The sequence below is a fragment of the Pongo abelii genome, chromosome 12, assembly GCF_028885655.2.
Source record: "Pongo abelii isolate AG06213 chromosome 12, NHGRI_mPonAbe1-v2.0_pri, whole genome shotgun sequence".
Taxonomy (NCBI): Eukaryota; Metazoa; Chordata; class Mammalia; order Primates; family Hominidae; genus Pongo; species Pongo abelii.
In genome coordinates, this window is record NC_071997.2 from 111757121 (window position 1) to 111780260 (window position 23140).

At 41.7% G+C, this 23140-nt stretch overlaps 1 protein-coding gene across 1 annotated transcript in view; it reads left to right on the forward strand.

Moving 5' to 3' along the window:
• Positions 1-23140, forward strand: part of APOB (apolipoprotein B) — a 42262-nt gene that overhangs the window by 16642 nt on the left and 2480 nt on the right. The window contains exons 15-28 of the mRNA XM_024242617.2: positions 338-514; positions 2179-2370; positions 3621-3788; positions 4271-4482; positions 7414-7596; positions 8206-8327; positions 10363-10573; positions 11472-11647; positions 11757-11944; positions 12423-12568; positions 13488-13861; positions 14370-21941; positions 22346-22460; positions 22564-22747. Coding sequence (XP_024098385.2) covers positions 338-514; positions 2179-2370; positions 3621-3788; positions 4271-4482; positions 7414-7596; positions 8206-8327; positions 10363-10573; positions 11472-11647; positions 11757-11944; positions 12423-12568; positions 13488-13861; positions 14370-21941; positions 22346-22460; positions 22564-22747 — 10020 coding nt within the window. The remainder of the gene's footprint in view (positions 1-337; positions 515-2178; positions 2371-3620; positions 3789-4270; positions 4483-7413; positions 7597-8205; positions 8328-10362; positions 10574-11471; positions 11648-11756; positions 11945-12422; positions 12569-13487; positions 13862-14369; positions 21942-22345; positions 22461-22563; positions 22748-23140) is intronic.

Sequence of the window (23140 nt, forward strand, 5' to 3'; positions counted from 1 at the left end):
ATGCAGATGTCTCGTCTTTAAGTCCCAAAGCCAAGGAAGCACATGTGCTGCCTAGTCAGATATGCTTCAAATCTCAAATCACTCCCAACTCTGAATCCTTGGTTGAAATATTTGTCCTCTCTGAACCTTAGCTGCCTCTTCTAGAAAAAAGCAAGTAATAAGGTCAAGTTTCTAGTGAGATTTTAATAAAGCAGCTCCTGTAAAGTGCTAAGGTCAGCTCCTGGCCTGTGGTATTCAAATACTTGTTTAGATAAATGGACATCAAGAGGGGGGACTACTAGGCTGGCATACAACAAAGAAACCTGATGCCATTTTCTTGTCTGATTTTCTTTCTCAGATTGGCTTGGAAGGAAAAGGCTTTGAGCCAACATTGGAAGCTCTTTTTGGGAAGCAAGGATTTTTCCCAGACAGTGTCAACAAAGCTTTGTACTGGGTTAATGGTCAAGTTCCTGATGGTGTCTCTAAGGTCTTAGTGGACCACTTTGGCTATACCAAAGATGATAAACATGAGCAGGTGTGTATTTGTTAGGTAGCTTCTTAAGGAAAGCTTTGGGTCTCAATGCAAAAACAATTCTTTTCTAAGCATGGAAGTCATCAAAATACTACCTAACTGAAGGGATAACTATGGTTTTTATCAACCAGACCTGCTGGGGTAAGGGCCAGTATCCTCTGCAGTTAAAGATTTCCTGAATTCAGTGTGCCCAGAAACCAGACTCACGATAAGTACTCTAGGATAACAATTAAGAGTATGAACTCTGGGCCGGGTGTGGTGGCTCATGCCTGTAATCCCAGCACTTTGGGAGGCCAAGGTGGGCAGATCACAAGATCAGGAATTTGAGACCAGCCTGGCCAATATAGTGAAACCCTGTCTCTCCTAAAAATACAAAAAACTAGCTGGGCGTGGTAGTGGGTGCCTGTAATCCTAGCTACTCGGGAGGCTGAGGCAGGAGAATTGCTTGAACCCGGGAGGTGGAGGTTGCAGTGAGCCGAGATCACGCCGTTACACTCCAGCCCGGGTGACAGTGTGAGACTCTATCTTAAAAAAAAAAAAAAAGTATGAACTCTGGGCATAGATTTAATTCTAACTTCCCTGTCTTGAAGCTGTGCACACTTGGGGAAGTTGGTTGATATTATGTGTATCTGTTTCTGTCTGCATCCCAGACTACTAATAATAGTCCAAACCTCACAAGGTTATTTAAAGACAATGAAATAAGGCATCTAAAATGCTAAGCACAGTGCCTGATGCTGGCATTGATTGTTCAATAAGCAGACACTATTATGGTTTTAAATTAATATTTTCATTATTATTAACTGCTTTCTTTGGCTCTCACTCCCATCAGTGCACTAGCAAATGAGACCAAACTTCCACTTTGAAGCTAGCAATGAGCCCCCATTTAAAAAGCAAAATAGGTTGTATGATCTGGAGCTTATTCTTGAATTTTTTGCTACCCAAAGTGTGGTCTGGTCAGAAATACAGCTTCTCGGGCTTCACCCACAATCTACTGAATCAGAAGCTGCATTTTAGCAAGACCTCATGTGACTTGTATGCACATTCAACTTTGCAGAGCAAGGCAGTAATTTACCCCTCCAAGCTCACTGTTGAGCACCAGCTCCATCTTCTAATTTCCTGACCCCCACTTGAGGCCGAGGATCTTTGATCTGCTTTGAGTCTGTCAGTTTCACATTTTTTTTCCCCCAATGCCTGGGCATCCATCTCTGAGATTTTTCTTCTAAGAAGAACTTGTCTAGGATCAAGTGTTTTTCAAACTTCTGGTGAATTTATATAACAGCTACATTTTCTTAAGAAACACCTTGTAGTCTTCACTGGTCAAAGAAGAGAAGGCTAAGCGGGGAACGGGTGGGGGATAGAGGATCTTCTAATCTTGAGGATTCTGGCATACTGGAGAACAGGGACCCCTCCCCTCACCCCACCACATCTTACTATGTCTGCAGATTTTTAAATTAGGAATAGCTTTAGGAGTGCCACTATCCCTGACAAGATCTTAGTTCTTTAATCTCTGCTTAGAGGAATTAGCCTGGACTTCAGTGTCTCCCTGTTCCTCACCTGGAGCATTTTTTAGGCCCATCCTGGCTGCACCAGACAGGTCCCACATTGGGAACTGAAAGGTGTTTGATATTGCTGACGTCTCACTGGCCATTTTATTACTAAACTCTCAGGATATGGTAAATGGAATGATGCTCAGTGTTGAGAAGCTGATTAAAGATTTGAAATCCAAAGAAGTCCCGGAAGCCAGAGCCTACCTCCGCATCTTGGGAGAGGAGCTTGGTTTTGCCAGGCTCCATGACCTCCAGCTCCTGGGACAGCTGCTTCTGATGGGTGCCCGCACTCTTCAGGGGATCCCCCAGGTGGTAAGTCAGCAGGCCCCATTGGGGGCCCATGAGACCAGACATTGATTTTTTTTTTTTAGATCACCTAGACTCCCTTACAATCCCAGCTGCACAAGCCAGAAAAGATGCTTGTACTTTCTTCAAAGATGGAGGTTTGCCTTGAATTTCACTGAAGATGACTCTTGGATCACAAGGAACTGTTAACATTTAGAAATTAAGCTATTCATAATGTTAGCTGTATTTTTAAGAGCATTAATTTATTCATCTGGAAAACAATGTTCGGTATACCTTCCTCTACCTTTGCTGAAGGTCCTTTTATTTTTATTTTTATTTTTTTTTTAAATTTTTTGAGATGGAGTCTTGATCCCAGGCTGGAGTGCAGTGATACAATTGGCTCACTGCAATTCTGCCTTCCGGGTTCAAGCAATTCTCCTGCCTCAGCCTCCCAAGTAGCTGGGACTATGGACATGCAACAGTATGCCCAGCTAATTTGTGTATTTTTAGTAGAGACAAGCCTGTTGACAACCATGTTGGCCAGGCTGGTTTCGAACTCCTGACCTCAAGTGATCCTCCAGCCTGGGCCTCCCACAGTGCTGGAATAACAGGTGTGAGCCACTGCACCTGAGGTCCTTTTAATATTGAAATGATACAATGATTATAAAAGAAAGTATTTGGCAAACTATAATTCACTATCTAAATATGCTATAATTTTTATTATTTATTAACAAAAGGAAATATATAAATATACTCCTATGGCTTGATTAAAAACAAAAACAATGTTGACTTTAAGAAAACAGGTCTCAAGCTATTTTATGGAAATATTATTTAAAAAATAAAACCCAATGCAAATTGATATGTACATCATCTCAATAGGCCTTTGGTTTCAAAAAATTGATTTTATCGTAATATAATACATTTCAAGTACACCTTCACTTACAGTCAGACTCCAGAGCACCAGAATTAAGCCATGGCATATATGATACTTAAAGTCCATAAAGCTCTGAGGCCCAGCAATATTCTTAAGAGCCTTCTGAATCCAGTTGAAAATGACATGATATCTATCTAGTGAAATTTCTTATATCCTGATTCACTGAAAATGGTAAAAACATCAGTTTGATCTTTATTTATCAAACTATTCAGCTCATCAAAATATGCTAGTCCTTCCTTTCTAGATAAAGAGGAATTACTCTCCAATGTATGGGAGGTTGTAGTTAACAAAACCGACTTTAAAAAGACTTACTTTTATTTGCTCTCCCCTGTTGGGTCTACAGATTGGAGAGGTCATCAGGAAGGGCTCAAAGAACGACTTTTTTCTCCACTACATCTTCATGGAGAATGCCTTTGAACTCCCCACTGGAGCTGGATTACAGTTGCAAATATCTTCATCTGGAGTCATTGCTCCCGGCACCAAGGCTGGAGTAAAACTGGAAGTAGCCAACGTAAGATTCTGTTTGCCTTTTGATGTCTTAGATTATTACTTTCTTCCAGGGTGGATTTCTTGTTAAAACACATTTAAAAATGTGTTTCCAGTTCAAGACAAAATGCTTCATCATTGTAATCACCTCATTATTTTTTTATGAAAAACTTCAAGCTTCCACCAGAATGTACTACCTCACTAGCTCCAGTAGTGGTATGGCCATAAGACAAGAACTCAGTTCTCTCAATAAATGAGTATTCCTATCATCTTTTTAATCTGGTTTTGCCTAACGTTAACTCAGGTACTTTCTAGTTCTGGGTAGTATACTCCAACTCTAGAGAACTGAGAACTTGTTTTCCTTCTTCCAAACAAATCCCAGTTATGTTTCCAAAGGTCTGAGTTATCCAGGAAATCTTTGCCCGGAGGTGAGAAAGTGTGGTTGATCTGACTGACAGGGGACTGAAGTATTTAATGAATCTGAATAGGTTGTTTTCTGACTTATAGATGCAGGCTGAACTGGTGGCAAAACCCTCCGTGTCTGTGGAGTTTGTGACAAATATGGGCATCATCATTCCGGACTTCGCCAGGAGTGGGGTCCAGATGAACACCAACTTCTTCCACGAGTCGGGCCTGGAGGCTCATGTTGCCCTGAAAGCTGGGCAGCTGAAGTTTATCATTCCTTCCCCAAAGAGACCAGTCAAGCTGCTCAGTGGAGGGTAATTCTTTCAGCCAAGTCTGCCTAGCCAGTTTGAAAGAGAGAACAGAAAATGTACCTGCAGAATTTTGCCAGGCTAAACAGTTGATTGAGATCATTCAGGTCCTGAGGAAGCAGGAGAGGAGTAGAGAGGAAAGATTCCGGGTTACCTATTTTAATTCTAGCCTAGACTTACTACATAACTACATAATTGCCTTTCTTCTACTTTTCACATTTTACTAAACTGTCCTTTATCTTTCTGCTTTGAGACTTATTAAGACCTACTGCTTAATTAGTTTTTATTAAGTTGTGATTTTTTGTTAACTATTTGTTTTGAGAATGAAGAAACAATAGCTCTGGAGAGATCATTTTTGGGAAATTAATATTTTCCCCAAAAAACATACCTAAGAACATATTGATTTGAGGTAGCTAGGTAGGTAAAGCATGAAACCCCTAACCTTGTGATAATGGGATACAGCCTCTTATGGAGAGTTCCATTTTAAGTGGCACCCTCAACCATTGATTTACCTTAGTTTTCATATTTTAGACACATTCATGTGTTCATTCAAAAATAATATTTAATTGGCCAGCCACGGTGGTTCACGCCTGTAATCCCAGCACTTTGGGAGCCCCAAGTGGATGGATCGCTTGAGCCCAGGTGTTTGGAGACCAGCCTGGGCAACATGGCAAAACCCCATCTCTACAAAAAAATAAATAAATAAATAACAAAATTAGCCAGGCGTGGTGGCACATGCCTGTAGCTCCAGCTACTCAGAAGGCTGAGATGGGAGGATCAATTGAGCCCAAGAGTTCAAGCCTTCAGTGAACCATGCTTTCACCACTGCACTCCAGCCTGGGTGACAGAGCAAGACCCTGTCTCACAAAATACAAAAAATAGTATATTTAATTGCCTAATATATACCACGTATGTTGAGTGAGACACACAAGGTCCCTGACCTTTGAACGCTTACATTTTATAAGGGAGACACACAATTAAGCAAGCAGTAATCATAGAGTAAGGGCTAAGTTATAGAAAGTATTAGAGTACCGTGAAATTTTATATCATGTAGCCTGTGCTAGTCAGGGAATGCATTCTGAAGCAAGTGTACTTGACCTGATAACTGAGGACTGTGTTAGAGTCATTTAGGCAAAGGAGAAAGGAGTGAGTGTTCCAGGCAAAAGGAAAAGCATGTAATGACCTGAAGGTAAAGGAATATGGCTCGAGGAACTGGAAGAAGTGCAGAATGGTAAGGTGCTCAGAGATGATGGGGAGAGGTAGGCAGGGGAGAGAGCATGCCCGGCTGTGAAAGCCATGCTAAGGAGTTTGGACTCTTTTGAAGGCACAGGAGTTGAAAAGGGGAGCAGAAATAAGATAGGGGTGATGTTTTAGAAGAAATACTCTGACTCTAGTGTGGAAAATGGGTGAGAAGGAGGCACACCTGGACACGAAGAGACCATTGGGCATCTCTTACGATCCTATGTGGCTAAGAGCTGATAATGGCCTGCAATGGAGGAAAGCCAGGTATAGAAAGGAGTGAGCAGATTCTACAACTTTCTAAGAGGCAGAATCATAAGTACTGGGAGTACTGAGTGATTAACTGGGTATGGGGACAAGGCAAAAGAAAGAAAAGAGGAAAGAGGCGCCCTTCATTTTAATAAGAACTACAGTGGGAGAGCTTCTGGTTTCAAGGAAGGTGACAAATTCAGTTTTGGATGTGCTGTATTTGATGTCCTATGAAACAACCAGTTTAGAAATCTAGCTGGTAAATAGACCTATGGATCTGAGCCCAGTAAAGAGGCTTAGGCTCCACATATGGATTTGGGAGTCATTAGTATACAGAGGTTGTTGTGGTTAAACAGCAACTGGTGTAGAATGAGACATGAGAGATGAGGACAGAAATATGGAGAAGACCAACATATAAAGGAAGAAGGGGAATAACCAGCAATGAGTTAGAAGAAGTGACCAGAGAAGCAGAAGGAGAACCAAAGCCCTAAAAGGTCACAGAAGCCAAAGAGCAGCTACAGGGGAGATCACCCCTTGGGTAGGCGAAAGCTGGCATTAGGACTCCAGCACATCAGCAAAGCTTGGTCTTGTGGCACTCCCAACTTGGAGAAACAATACTTGGAGGAAAATGTGCTATTTCAAAGAAAGCATCCTTAGAAAAAACCAGGCCAATGTTGAACTTTCTTACATGTACTAAGTTTTTAAGTACACACTTGGAAGGAAGGTGCCATCATCTCTTCAGATGTGAGAGGCTCCAGCGTCTTAGTCTGGTCGTGAGTGCACAACTCTATGGAAGGCTTCTGGGAGGTCAAGGAAGATGAAACCTAAATATGCCCATTGGATGTAGGAGCAAGGAGGGCATTAGAGACATTGACGAAAGCATTTTCAGAAGATGGAGTGAGCAGTCAGAGCACATTGGGAGGAAGTAGAGACTGCAAAGGCAGACAACTCTCTTGATGGTGAGGAAGACGAGAAAGCAAGAAAAGAAAGAAAGGAGCATAGGGGAGGGGCACAGGGGAAGAGACTTGAGCGTGCTTAATGCGGGTGGAAGGAAGCAGGTAGAGAGTAGGAGATTTCATATGAAAGAGACAGTTTCTCTTGCCCTGCATCATAGGAAGGAAGGGGCACACTGGAGTTCAGCCCCAGTGATCAGCTATTTAACATCTCTGAGCCTCTGCTTCTGTAAAATGAGAACCATAAGCCTACTGTTGTGAGGATTACAGGTAACAGATGGAAAGAACTCAGCCAGAAGCTTCAGAGTCACTCTCATGGCTTGTCATGTTGGTGTTCTTTCTAATATTATTTGTTTCTCAGTAAATTAAATAGTTAGAGATAGGTGTGGACTGAGGGAAGACAGGAGGATAAGGGGGTATTCGCACCCTGAGAATTTGTGATGTTCATTTTGATTCATGACTTGGCAATAACTCAGGTATTTTTGTTCTTCACCAGCAACACATTACATTTGGTCTCTACCACCAAAACGGAGGTGATCCCACCTCTCATTGAGAACAGGCAGTCCTGGTCAGTTTGCAAGCAAGTCTTTACTGGCCTGAATTACTGCACCTCAGGCGCTTACTCCAACGCCAGCTCCACAGACTCCGCCTCCTACTATCCGCTGACCGGGGACACCAGGTTAGAGATGCTCAGTGCCTGGCCCAGCATTTTCTCACCTTCCACATCATGGCCACCTAGCATGGCACAGGAAAAAATACTCTGTGTTGTAAGCCCTTGTCACTAGCCTTCTGGGTCTGCACCATCTTTGGGTATTTAAAGCAGGGTCCTCTGGCCAACACGTTGGGTGTCCCCTTTTGCTTCCTTGTGCACGGGATGAGATCACAGCACAGATCCCAATTTGCTCCTAATTCAGTGTCCATGTTTCTGAGCCTCCACACCCATTGCTATGAGCTTCCTGGAGCCCACCAATGTGCTTGAAGCCTTCACTGTACTTAGGCGGCTCCCTGTCTTCAGCCCCCAAGTTCCAGTGCTTGTTCTCAGCTTTGCTGAAACAACCAGCCAACTCCTGCTCTGCTTGTCCAAAGTCTTGGGAATCCTGGTGTCTGCCCTTGCCTTGGGTTCTTGTAGGACTGAGGGATCAAAAAGATCATCTTAGTTAAGGGCAAGAGACAATGTTAAAATAAGGACCATATTTTTGTTGCATTTGAGGCTGAATTGTTTTGGGAACATAATCACCATCCTTGAAAGCTGTAACATTATGCACTGTCTTCATTGTAACACCTTTAGATTAGAGCTGGAACTGAGGCCTACAGGAGAGATTGAGCAGTATTCTGTCAGTGCAACCTATGAGCTCCAGAGAGAGGACAGAGCCTTGGTGGATACCCTGAAGTTTGTAACTCAAGCAGAAGGTGAGTATTCAAAACACAGCTGCCTCATCTCTGCTCACAGTCTCAGGTTCAGAATTCATGAGGAGAACACATGTAATTTAACCTATTTAACAAATAGGTTAACTGAGTACCCAATAAGGGGCAGGCCTATTCTAAGACCTGGGGCTAGAACAGTGAACAATGGAGTCTCTGCCTTCATGGAAGTTACAGTGAACAACCAAACAAGTTAATATTTGGAATATCAGATCAGTACTGAGGAGGAAAACAGAGCATAGACTGGTCTAGGGAGGGCTAGGAGTAGGAGGGAGGAAGAAGGGCAGGGAAAGCAGTGCATTCGGAATAATAAGGGAAAGTCTCCCTGGTAAAGTGAGCATAAGGAGACCTAACAGAAATAAGAGGAGAAGCTGTGTGGTAAGACTGTTACAGGCAGAGAGACCGGCAAGTACAAAGGCCCTGAGGCTGACACACTACTGCCATGTTTCAAGGAAAGGAAGGAAGCCAGTATGGCTGGAGCAGAAAGACCAGGGAGAAAAGAGGTAGAAGATGAGGACAGAGAGATATGGAGAGGTGAAGGAAGGATAATCTCATAGGCCATGGTAAGAACTTTGGCTTTTTCTATGAATTAAACGAAAGCCACTGGGGAGTCCTCATGATTTGATTTATGTTTATGTTGAGAAAATGCTATGGGGAGACAAGGGCAGAGAAACTAATATGTAGGTTATCACAATAATCCAGGCAGGAATCAGTGTTGTTTTGGATTAGGGCAATGGCAGAGGAGATATGAGAAGGGGATGGATTCTGGCCATATTTTGAAGATTAGGCTGACAAGATTTGCTGATACAGTGGATGTTGAGTGTAAGAGGAAAAGGGGAATGAGGACAAACCTAAGGTTTTTGGCCTGGGCAACTGAAAAATGGAGCTTCCATTTATTGAGATGGAAAGGGCTACTGGAGGAGCAGGTTTTAGGGAATGGGACACATTTAGGTGTTCACTTTGGAAAAATTTTTATATACGGATAGCATATCACAAAATTAAACTAGGAGGAAAATCCCATGATAGAAAGCACTGGAGGAGCAGGGCATGCTGGGGAAATGGTGTTTGGTAAACATTGTTTTACGAAGGATATAAAATGGACCATAAGCTAAGTGCTCCCCATTTCAGGGCCTTTGCATTCCTTACCCTCTGCCTGGAATGTGCTCCTCCCAGAACTCAGCATAGCTCCAACCTCTCTTCATTCTGATCTCTGCCCACATGTGCCCTTATCAGAGAGAACTTCTCTGACCACCAAGTATGAAATAACACTTCTTCTATCCCTTTCTTTTATCCTTGTATCCAGTTTTACTCTTCTTCATAACATTCATTACCATCTGACATGAGCAAGTTACTTGTTTATTGCCTGTACACCTCCCGCACTAGAAGGTAAGCCCCATGAAAGCAAGGACTCCCCAGTACCAAGAGCAGTGCCCAGCACACAATAGGCTCATAACAGGCAATCCATAAAGACTTGCATACATGAACACAACTGAGTTTAAAATTATCAGTAAATGAGACCCATTAAAAAAGTTTAATGAGAAAAAAAAATTCAGTAAAATCCTGAACTGTGTTTTTGTTTAAGCACATTGATTCCTTGGAGTTTCTCTACATTTTCCTCTCTTTCCTTCCAAAACATAGCTTCTTTATTTATTTATTTATTTTTATTTTTATTTATTTATTTATTTTTTTGAGACAGAGTCTCGCTCTTTCGCCCAGGCTGCAGTGCAGTGGCGCCATCTCGGCTCACTGCAAGCCCCGCCTCCCGGGTTCATGCCATTCTCCTGCCTCAGCCTCCTGAGTAGCTGGGACTACAGGCACCCACCAACGCGCCCGGCTAATTTTTTGTATTTTTAGTAGAGATGGGGATTCACCATGTTAGCCAGAATGGTCTTGATCTCCTGACCTCGTGATCTGCCCGCCTTGGCCCCCCAAAGTTCTGGGATTACAGGTGTGAGCCACCGCACTGGGCCCAAAACATAGCTTCTTACCACACATGTCTTGATTCTCTTATACACTCATCCAGGTGCGAAGCAGACTGAGGCTACCATGACATTCAAATATAATCGGCAGAGTATGACCTTGTCCAGTGAAGTCCAAATTCCGGATTTTGACGTTGACCTCGGAACAATCCTCAGGGTTAATGATGAATCTACTGAGGGCAAAACGTCTTACAGACTCACCCTGGACATTCAGAACAAGAAAATTACTGAGGTCGCCCTCATGGGCCACCTAAGGTAAAGAAGGCTGAGTGTCATCTGACCTGCACTGCAGGCCTGGGTGGTTCTTTTCATTATTCCTCTTCCACTTTATACCTGACCAAGCCATGTTCTCCCCTAGTCTACAATCAGAGTGGCAGATAGAACCCTCAATAATTTTTTTTTTTTTTTGAGATGGAGTCTCACTCTGTCACCAGGCTAGAGTGGAGTGCAGTGGCACAATCTCGGCTCACTGCAACCTCTGCCTCCCGAGTTCAAGTGATTCTCCTGCTTAAGCCTCCCAAGGAGCTGGAACTATAGGTGCGTGCCACCACACCCAGCTAATTTTTGTATTTTTAGTAGAGACAGGGTTTCACCATATTGGCCAGGATGGTCTCAATCTCCTGACCTCGTGATCCACCCGCCTTGGCCTCCCAAAGTGCTGGGATTACCGGTGTGAGCCACTGCGCCTGGCCAAGCTCTCAACATTTTAACCCTCTGCGCATGTCCAGTAGGATTTTCCTACCATTTATCAGGCACTTACTATTCATGTATCAAGCACAGTGCTGGGTGCTTTAAAGAAATTATCTCGGTCCTCACAATAAACTGCGAAGTCACTGTGAGTTTTCCTGTTTCATGGATAAGGAAATGGTAGTTCAGAGGGGTTAAATCATTTGGTCAAAGTCATAGAGCTAGTAAATAGCAGAGCAGGATTCAAACAGTTTTCAAAAAACTTCTCTTTCTCCTAAACCTGCTTGCAAAGTCCTTAATTTGTGCTGAATGTTGGCTTTAGAAGTTGATGAGTTTGATCTGTGGCTGTTCCTCTGAACCATCCTTGTATCTGGTTTTGATCACCACAAATGGAACTTCTGTTTAATCCTGCATATCTCCTTTGAAAGGACAAAATCATTGGTACCAACTGATTTTTTTACCATAGTTGTGACACAAAGGAAGAAAGAAAAATCAAGGGTGTTATTTCCATACCCCGTTTGCAAGCAGAAGCCAGAAGTGAGATCCTCGCCCACTGGTTGCCTGCCAAACTGCTTCTCCAAATGGACTCATCTGCTACAGCTTATGGCTCCACAGTTTCCAAGAGGGTGGCATGGCGTTATGGTATGTGTCTCTTCCCCTGTGTGAGCACTTCCAAAGTAATGCAGGTGTTGAGACCTGTGGTTACAGGCTGACCTAGTACCATTCACAACTATTTCCTATGTATTTTCAGATGAAGAGAAGATTGAATTTGAATGGAACACAGGCACCAATGTAGATACCAAAAAAATGACTTCAAATTTCCCTGTGGATCTCTACGATTATCCTAAGAGCTTGCATATGTATGCTAATAGACTCCTGGATCACAGAGTCCCTCAAACAGACATGACTTTCCGGCACATGGGTTCCAAATTAATAGTTGTAAGTATGAGTCTGCCAGTCAATAAATACATGGGTATAAGTGCTAATTACATCCTCAACTCTGAGCTAGGTGTAGGAAGGTTTCCAAAGATGTATGAGGCATGCTTCCTGCCCCCCAGGGAATTCTTGGGGGGAAAAAAAACTTTCACACATGTGTAGTTACCCAGTTACACAAAGCTGAATGTGATACGTATCAAAGAGATGCTACTAAGTAGAACAGTTCTTTGCCTAGTGGTATCAAAGGAAGCTTCAGGACACTAGCTGCGAGGCTGACTATGTTAGACATTCCTTTTATAAATATGGACAGTAATCAGTGACTGGCAATGAAGATTCATAATTTTCTGTTATTTATTTTTAACTTTCAGTGCATTGTCCTGCTTAATAATTAACTTGTCAAATCTGTATTTTTGCCTAATGTTCATTGCTCTTTGAGGCTCATCCAAGTCCATTACCTTAAAAATCTCCTGTCATTTTGTAGGCAATGAACTCATGGCTTCAGAAGGCATCTGGGAGTCTTCCTTATACCCAGACTTTGCAAGACCACCTCAATAGCCTGAAGGAGTTCAACCTCCAGAACATGGGATTGCCAGACTTCCACATCCCAGAAAACCTCTTCTTAAAAAGGTAAAAGAAGAAACCGGCAAAGCTTCTTGAACCACGCAAAGTAAATGAAAGATTTTACATAGCATGATTTAGACATTTTTTTAATTTAAATTTTTAAAGGAAATAATTTAAGCATTTTAAGGAGATTAATAACTATAGCACAAACACTGTGGCATCTTTGCATTCGTAAACATGAGAATGCCAACCCTGTCAGGAAGAATCTAAGAAAGTCATTAGAGGATTCTGGTACTTTCACCCTAAGATACTTTATTCAGTACAACCTGTTATAAGCAAATTCTCCCTCTGACTGTGAAGAATTCAGAATGGCTAGAGGCGTTACTGACTACAGGCTTGCTGTTAAGCTACAGAGAGTCAGAACAGCCATTGAGCACTAAATGGAGGCAGCATTCTGAGAAAATACTTTAACCCAGGCTTACTGACTTCCATACCTATGTTCTTTCCACAAATCAAGTTGCCTCAATTCAGTTTAGCAAATTTGTATCAAGTATCTCCTATGTGCAAAATGTTAGACTAGGTACAGTGAGAAGATAGAAACTGGGTAAGGTATAGTCCTTTCTTTCAAGAAGATACCATGGAGACATCAACAAATGAGAAATAATTAATTATATAAGCAAAATTATGACATGCTCTTTGAGAAGGGTGCAAGGGACCATGTAACTGTAAGAATGAGACAAATTGGCTATGACTTAGGTGGGATGGTAATGATAAGGAGTGGCTCTTAGAAGAGCTTTGCCAGGATTTGAGTGTTTGACAGGTGGAGGTAAAAGCAAAGGGGTCCAGGCATAGGAGTAGCACAAGGAAAAGTGCAGAGTGGCTTTGGGAATGGGGAAAGTACAATATTGCTGTGAAGGTCATAGGCAGAGAACTTTGAATGACTGATGTCTGACTGTGGGGATGTTGTCTTTGTTGTTCATTTCAGCGATGGCCGGGTCAAATATACCTTGAACAAGAACAGTTTGAAAATTGAGATTCCTTTGCCTTTTGGTGGCAAATCCTCCAGAGATCTAAAGATGTTAGAGACTGTTAGGACACCAGCCCTCCACTTCAAGTCTGTGGGATTCCATCTGCCATCTCGAGAGTTCCAAGTCCCTACTTTTACCATTCCCAAGTTGTATCAACTGCAAGTGCCTCTCCTGGGTGTTCTAGACCTCTCCACGAATGTCTACAGCAACTTGTACAACTGGTCCGCCTCCTACAGTGGTGGCAACACCAGCACAGACCATTTCAGCCTTCAGGCTCGTTACCACATGAAGGCTGACTCTGTGGTTGACCTGCTTTCCTACAATGTGCAAGGTGAGCTATGCTCAGGTAAAGGGTGCACAGGGCTAGTTCATGGCAGGCTCTAAGAGGAGAGCCTCCTCCAGGGAGGAAAGGACTTTGGCTTTCTAGCAGATATTCTTCCTTGCTACTTGGAAGTCTTTTATTTTATTCAACAAATAGAAATATTTATTAAACATATCACATGTATTAAATATTCTAGTAGGCAGTAACAGAAAGTAGACAGATAAGCCAGCAATTATAATTCAGTGTGAGAGGTGCTATGATAAAGTGTAGTACATAAGTATAAGGTAGAGTGGAAGCACTCAGCAACGGAACCTAAACAAAGCCTGTGGTGGTCAGGCAAGGCTTCCTGGAGGAATGCCTTTTGCTATCAGATTTTATCTTTGCATTACAGATGGAGGAGTCTATTGCACAATTGGCCCAGAAAAATGGGGCTTTATTATTGAAAGACTTTCAACATAGAGATTGCTCTGGAAATGTACTGCTTAATTTAAACAATGTCTTTTCATTTTTATGTTAGGATCTGGAGAAACAACATATGACCACAAGAATACGTTCACACTATCATGTGATGGGTCTCTACGCCACAAATTTCTAGATTCGAATATCAAATTCAGTCATGTAGAAAAACTTGGAAACAACCCAGTCTCAAAAGGTTTACTAACATTCGATGCATCTAGTTCCTGGGGACCACAGATGTCTGCTTCAGTTCATTTGGACTCCAAAAAGAAACAGCATTTGTTTGTCAAAGAAGTCAAGATTGATGGGCAGTTCAGAGTCTCTTCATTCTATGCTAAAGGCACATATGGCCTGTCTTGTCAGAGGGATCCTAACACTGGCCGGCTCAATGGAGAGTCCAACCTGAGGTTTAATTCCTCCTACCTCCAAGGCACCAACCAGATAACAGGAAGATATGAAGATGGAACCCTCTCCCTCACCTCCACCTCTGATCTGCAAAGTGGCATCATTAAAAATACTGCTTCCCTGAAGTATGAGAACTACGAGCTGACTTTAAAATCTGACACCAATGGGAAGTATAAGAACTTTGCCACTTCTAACAAGATGGATATGACCTTCTCTAAGCAAAATGCGCTGCTGCGTTCTGAATATCAGGCTGATTATGAGTCACTGAGGTTCTTCAGCCTGCTTTCTGGATCACTAAATTCCCATGGTCTTGAGTTAAATGCTGACATCTTGGGCACTGACAAAATTAATAGTGGCGCTCACAAGGCGACACTAAGGATTGGCCAAGATGGAATATCTACCAGTGCAACGACCAACTTGAAGTATAGTCTCCTGGTGCTGGAGAATGAGCTGAATGCAGAGCTTGGCCTCTCTGGGGCATCTATGAAATTGACAACAAATGGCCGCTTCAGGGAACACAATGCAAAATTCAGTCTGGATGGGAAAGCCGCCCTTACAGAGCTATCACTGGGAAGTGCTTATCAGGCCATGATTCTGGGTGTTGACAGCAAAAACATTTTCAACTTCAAGATCAGTCAAGAAGGACTTAAGCTCTCAAACGACATGATGGGCTCATATGCTGAAATGAAATTTGACCACACAAACAGTCTGAACATTGCAGGCTTATCACTGGACTTCTCTTCAAAACTTGACAACATTTACAGCTCTGACAAATTTTATAAGCAAACTGTTAATCTACAGCTACAGCCCTATTCTCTGGTAACTACTTTAAACAGTGACCTGAAATACAATGCTCTGGATCTCACCAACAATGGGAAACTACGGCTAGAACCCCTGAAGCTGCATGTGGCTGGTAACCTAAAAGGAGCCTACCAAAATAATGAAATAAAACACATCTATGCCATCTCTTCTGCTGCCTTATCAGCAAGCTATAAAGCAGACACTGTTGCTAAGGTTCAGGGTGTGGAGTTTAGCCATCGGCTCAACACAGACATCGCTGGGCTGGCTTCAGCCATTGACATGAGCACAAACTATAATTCAGACTCACTGCATTTCAGCAATGTCTTCCGTTCTGTAATGGCCCCATTTACCATGACCATCGATGCACATACAAATGGCAATGGGAAACTCGCTCTCTGGGGAGAACATACTGGGCAGCTGTATAGCAAATTCCTGTTGAAAGCAGAACCTCTGGCATTTACTTTCTCTCATGATTACAAAGGCTCCACAAGTCATCATCTCGTGTCTAGGAAAAGCATCAGTGCAGCTCTTGAACACAAAGTCAGTGCCCTGCTTACTCCAGCTGAGCAGACAGGCACCTGGAAACTCAAGACCCAATTTAACAACAATGAATACAGCCAGGACTTGGATGCTTACAACACTAAAGACAAAATTGGTGTGGAGCTTAGTGGACGAACCCTGGCTGACCTAACTCTACTAGACTCCCCAATTAAAGTGCCACTTTTACTCAGTGAGCCCATCAATATCATTGATGCTTTAGAGATGAGAGATGCCGTTGAGAAGCCCCAAGAATTTACAATTGTTGCTTTTGTAAAGTATGATAAAAACCAAGATGTTCACGCCATTAACCTCCCATTTTTTGAGACCTTGCAAGAATATTTTGAGAGGAATCAACAAACCATTATAGTTGTACTGGAAAACATACAGAGAGACCTGAAGCACATCAATATTGATCAATTTGTAAGAAAATACAGAGCAGCCCTGGGAAAACTCCCACAGCAAGCTAATGATTATCTGAATTCATTCAATTGGGAGAGACAAGTTTCACGTGCCAAGGAGAAACTGACTGCTCTCACAAAAAAGTATAGAATTACAGAAAATGATATACAAATTGCATTAGATGATGCCAAAATCAACTTTAATGAAAAACTATCTCAACTGCAGACATATATGATACAATTTGATCAGTATATTAAAGACAATTATGATTTACATGATTTGAAAATAGCTATTGCTAATATTATTGATGAAATCATTGAAAAATTAAAAAGTCTTGATGAGCACTATCATATCCGTGTAAATTTAGTAAAAACAGTCCATGATCTACATTTGTTTATTGAAAATATTGATTTTAACAAAAGTGGAAGTAGTACTGCATCCTGGATTCAAAATGTGGATACTAAGTACCAAATCAGAATCCAGATACAAGAAAAACTGCAGCAGCTTAAGAGACACATACAGAATATAGACATCCAGCACCTAGCTGGAAAGTTAAAACAACACGTTGAGGCTATTGATGTTAGAGTGCTTTTAGATCAATTGGGAACTACAATTTCATTTGAAAGAATAAATGACATTCTTGAGCATGTCAAACACTTTGTTATAAATCTTATTGGAGATTTTGAAGTAGCTGAGAAAATCAGTGCCTTCAGAGCCAAAGTCCATGAGTTAATCGAGAGGTATGAAGTAGACCAACAAATCCAGGTTTTAATGGATAAATTAGTAGAGTTGGCCCACCAATACAAGTTGAAGGAGACTATTCAGAAGCTAAGCAATGTCCTACAACAAGTTAAGATAAAAGATTACTTTGAGAAATTGGTTGGATTTATTGATGATGCTGTCAAGCAGCTTAATGAATTATCTTTTAAAACGTTCATTGAAGATGTTAACAAATTCCTTGACATGTTGATAAAGAAATTAAAGTCATTTGATTACCACCAGTTTGTAGATGAAACCAATAACAAAATCCGTGAGGTGACTCAGAGACTCAATGGTGAAATTCAGGCTCTGGAACTACCACAAAAAGCTGAAGCATTAAAATTGTTTTTAGAGGAAACCAAGGCCACAGTTGCAGTGTATCTGGAAAGCCTACAGGACACCAAAATAACCTTAATCATCGATTGGTTACAGGAGGCTTTAAGTTCAGCATCTTTGGCTCACATGAAGGCCAAATTCCGAGAGACCCTAGAAGATACACGAGACCGAATGTATCAAATGGACATTCAGCAGGAACTTCAACGATACCTGTCTCTGGTAGGCCAGGTTTATAGCACACTTGTCACTTACATTTCTGATTGGTGGACTCTTGCTGCTAAGAACCTTACTGACTTTGCAGAGCAGTATTCTATCCAAGATTGGGCTAAACGTGTGAAAGCATTGGTAGAGCAAGGGTTCACTGTTCCTGAAATCAAGACCATCCTTGGGACCATGCCTGCCTTTGAAGTCAGTCTTCAGGCTCTTCAGAAAGCTACCTTCCAGACACCTGATTTTATAGTCCCCCTAACAGATTTGAGGATTCCGTCAGTTCAGATAAACTTCAAAGAGTTAAAAAATATAAAAATCCCATCCAGGTTTTCCACACCAGAATTTACCATCTTTAACACCTTCCACATTCCTTCCTTTACAATTGACTTTGTAGAAATAAAAGTAAAGATCATCAGAACCATTGACCAGATGCTGAACAGTGAGCTGCAGTGGCCCGTTCCAGATGTATATCTCAGGGATCTGAAGGTGGAGGACTTTCCTCTAATGAGAATCACCCTGCCAGACTTCCATTTACCAGAAATCGCAATTCCAGAATTCATAATCCCAAATCTCAACCTTAATGATTTTCAAGTTCCTGACCTTCACATACCAGAATTCCAGCTTCCCCACATCTCACACACAATTGAAGTACCTACTTTTGGCAAGCTGTACAGTATTTTGAAAATCCAATCTCCTCTTTTCACATTAGATGCAAATGCTGACATAGGGAATGGAACCACCTCAGCGAACGAAGCAGGTATCGCAGCTTCCATCACTGCCAAAGGAGAGTCCAAATTAGAAGTTCTCAATTTTGATTTTCAAGCAAATGCACAACTCTCAAACCCTAAGATTAATCCGCTGGCTCTGAAGGAGTCTGTGAAGTTCTCCAGCAAGTACCTGAGAACAGAGCATGGGAGTGAAATGCTGTTTTTTGGAAATGCTATTGAGGGAAAATCAAACACAGTGGCAAGTTTACACACAGAAAAAAATACACTGGAGCTTAGTAATGGAGTGATTGTCAAGATAAACAATCGGCTTACCCTGGATAGCAACACTAAATACTTCCACAAATTGAACATCCCCAAACTGGACTTCTCTAGTCAGGCTGACCTGCGCAATGAGATCAAGACACTGTTGGAAGCTGGCCACATAACATGGACTTCTTCTGGAAAAGGGTCATGGAAATGGGCCTGCCCCAGATTCTCAGATGAGGGAACACATGAATCACAAATTAGTTTCACCATAGAAGGACCCCTTACTTCCTTTGGACTGTCCAATAAGATCAATAGCAAACACCTAAGAGTAAACCAAAACTTGGTTTATGAATCTGGCTCCCTCAACTTTTCTAAACTTGAAATTCAATCACAAGTTGATTCCCAGCATGTGGGCCGCAGTGTTCTAACTGCTAAAGGCACAGCATTGTTTGGAGAAGGGAAGGCAGAGTTTACTGGGAGGCATGATGCTCATTTAAATGGAAAGGTTATTGGAAGTTTGAAAAATTCTCTTTTCTTTTCAGCCCAGCCATTTGAGATCACGGCATCCACAAACAATGAAGGGAATTTGAAAGTTAGTTTTCCATTAAAGTTAACAGGGAAGATAGACTTCCTGAATAACTATGCACTGTTTCTGAGTCCCAGTGCCCAGCAAGCAAGTTGGCAAGTAAGTGCTAGGTTCAATCAGTATAAGTACAACCAAAATTTCTCTGCTGGAAACAACGAGAACATTATGGAGGCCCATGTAGGAATAAATGGAGAAGCAAATCTGGATTTCTTAAACATTCCTTTAACAATTCCTGAAATGCGTCTACCTTACACAATAATCACAACTCCTCCACTGAAAGATTTCTCTCTATGGGAAAAAACAGGCTTGAAGGAATTCTTGAAAACAACAAAGCAATCATTTGATTTAAGTGTAAAAGCTCAGTATAAGAAAAACAAACACAGGCATTCCATCACAAATCCTTTGGCTGTGCTTTATGAGTTTATCAGTCAGAGCATCAAATCCTTTGACAGGCATTTTGAAAAAGCCAGAAACAATGCATTAGATTATGTCACCAAATCCTATAATGAAACAAAAATTAAGTTTGATAAGTACAAAGCTGAAAAATCTCACGACGAGCTCCCCAAGACCTTTCAAATTCCTGGATACACTGTTCCAGTTGTCAATGTTGAAGTGTCTCCATTCACCATAGAGATGTCGGCATTCGGCTATGTGTTCCCAAAAGCAGTCAGCATGCCTAGTTTCACCATCCTAGGTTCTGATATCCGTGTGCCTTCATACACATTAATGCTGCCATCCTTAGAGCTGCCAGTCCTTCATGTCCCTAGAAATCTCAAGGTTTCTCTTCCAGATTTCAAGGAATTGTGTACCATAAGCCATATTTTTATTCCTGCCATGGGCAATATTACCTATGATTTCTCCTTTAAATCAAGTGTCATCACACTGAATACCAATGCTGAACTTTTTAACCAGTCAGATATTGTTGCTCATCTCCTTTCTTCATCTTCATCTGTCATTGACACACTGCAGTACAAATTAGAGGGCACCACAAGATTGACAAGAAAAAGGGGATTGAAGTTAGCCACAGCTCTGTCTCTGAGCAACAAATTTGTGGAGGGTAGTCATAATAGTACTGTGAGCTTAACCAAGAAAAATATGGAAGCGTCAGTGGCAACAACCGCAAAAGCCCAAATTCCAATTTTGAGAATGAATTTCAAGCAAGAACTTAATGGAAATACCAAGTCAAAACCTACTGTCTCTTCCTCCATGGAATTTAAGTATGATTTCAATTCTTCAATGCTGTACTCTACCGCTAAAGGAGCAGTTGACCACAAGCTCAGCTTGGAAAGCCTCACCTCTTACTTTTCCATTGAGTCATCTACCAAAGGAGATGTCAAGGGTTCGGTTCTTTCTCGGGAATATTCAGGAACTATTGCTAGTGAGGCCAACACTTACTTGAATTCCAAGAGCACACGGTCTTCAGTGAAGCTGCAGGGCACTTCCAAAATTGATGATACCTGGAACCTTGAAGTAAAAGAAAATTTTGCTGGAGAAGCCACACTCCAACGCATATATTCCCTCTGGGAGCACAGTATGAAAAACCACTTACAGCTAGAGGGCCTCTTTTTCACAAACGGAGAACACACAAGCAAAGCCACCCTGGAGCTCTCTCCATGGGAAATGTCAGCTCTTGTTCAGGTCCATGCAAGTCAGCCCAGTTCCTTCCTTGATTTCCCCCACCTTGGCCAGGAAGTGGCCCTGAACGCTAACACTAAGAACCAGAAGATCAGATGGAAAAATGAAGTCCGGATTCATTCTGGGTCTTTCCAGAGCCATGTCGAGCTTTCCAATGACCAAGAAAAGGCACACCTTGACATTGTAGGATCCTTAGAAGGACACCTAAGGTTCCTCAAAAATATCATCCTACCAGTCTATGACAAGAGCTTATGGGACTTCCTAAAGCTGGATGTAACCACCAGCATTGGTAGGAGACAGCATCTTCGTGTTTCAACTGCCTTTGTGTACACCAAAAACCCCAATGGCTATTCATTCTCCATCCCTGTAAAAGTTTTGGCTGATAAATTCATTATTCCTGGGCTGAAACTAAATGATCTAAATTCAGTTCTTGTCATGCCTACGTTCCATGTCCCATTTACAGATCTTCAGGTTCCATCCTACAAACTTGACTTCAGAGAAATAAAAATCTATAAGAAGCTGAGAACTTCATCATTTGCCCTCAACCTACCAACACTCCCTGAGGTAAAATTCCCTGAAGTTGATGTGTTAACAAAATATTCTCAACCAGAAGACTCCTTGATTCCCTTTTTTGAGATAACCGTGCCTGAATCTCAGTTAACTGTGTCCCAGTTCACGCTTCCAAAAAGTGTTTCAGTTGGCATTGCTGCTTTGGATCTAAATGCGGTGGCCAACAAGATCACAGACTTTGAGTTGCCCACCATCATCGTGCCTGAGAAGACCATTGAGATTCCCTCCATTAAGTTCTCTGTACCTGCTGGAATTGTCATTCCTTCCTTTCAAGCACTGACTGCACACTTTGAGGTAGACTCTCCCCTGTATAATGCCACTTGGAGTGCCAGTTTGAAAAACAAAGCAGATCATGTTGAAACAGTCCTGGATTCCACATGCAGCTCAACTGTACAGTTCCTGAAATATGAACTAAATGGTAAGAAATAGCCTGCCTCCTCTCCTAGATACTGTATATTTTCAACAAGGGTTATGAGTAAATAATTATGTATTTAGTTGTGAGTAGAGGTACAATTACTCAATATCACAAAATTTTAAGTAAGAAAAGAGATACATGTATACCCTACACATAAAAACCAAACTGTAGAAAATCTAGTGCCATTCAAGACAAACAGCTTTAAAGAAAATGAATTTTTCTGTAATTATTTTGGGACTAACAATGTCTTTTAACTATTTATTTTAAAACAACTGTGAGCCGTACATTGCATATTTTAAACATAAGTGAAGTATCTGGTTAGGATAGAATTCTCCCAGTTTTCACAATGAAAACACCTACGTCCTACTGTTGTGAATCTAATAAAATACAAAATCTCTCCTATACAGTTGTGGGAACACACAAAATCGAAGATGGTATGTTAGCCTCTAAGACTAAAGGAACATTTGCACACCGTGACTTCAGCACAGAATATGAAGAAGATGGCAAATATGAAGGACTTCAGTATGGAGCTTTTATTGAAACCTTATCCCTTTTGAAAATGCATGGTGATTTTCATCATCTCCATACCCCTTTCGTGATGACTCATCTGTTTTTCTGCTTTCAGGGGATGGGAAGGAAAAGTGCACCTCAACATCAAAAGCCCAGCGTTCACTGATCTCCATCTGCGCTACCAGAAAGACAAGAAAGGCATCTCCACCTCAGCAGCCTCCCCAGCCATAGGCACCGTGGGCATGGATATGGATGAAGATGATGACTTTTCTAAATGGAACTTCTACTACAGCCCTCAGGTAAACACCGCCTAATGAGTGACACACCCCCAAGAGCGAGTGGAGAATTGGGGCAGATACATTTAATTCAGGACCAAATATTCATTCAGAGATTCCCCAAACTAGGTGAAAGACAGGCGGTAAGCAACTTCTTCTCTGAGGAAATATTCTCTAGAAAGTATTACAATGAGTCCTTGATTGATTTTAATTTTTAGATGCACACATGACATCCTATCAGCACTATTATTTATTAATTCTGGGCAAAATCAGGAAGATGAGGGTTATACCTCATCATCTAAATCATAGGCAAGCTCAGCCATAGGCAGGGTATATTTTTCAGAGAGTGCTGGTTTCTGTAGTATTTAAAACTTTGAAATTCTTCCCCACAATAGAATTGCTAGATGAGATACATCA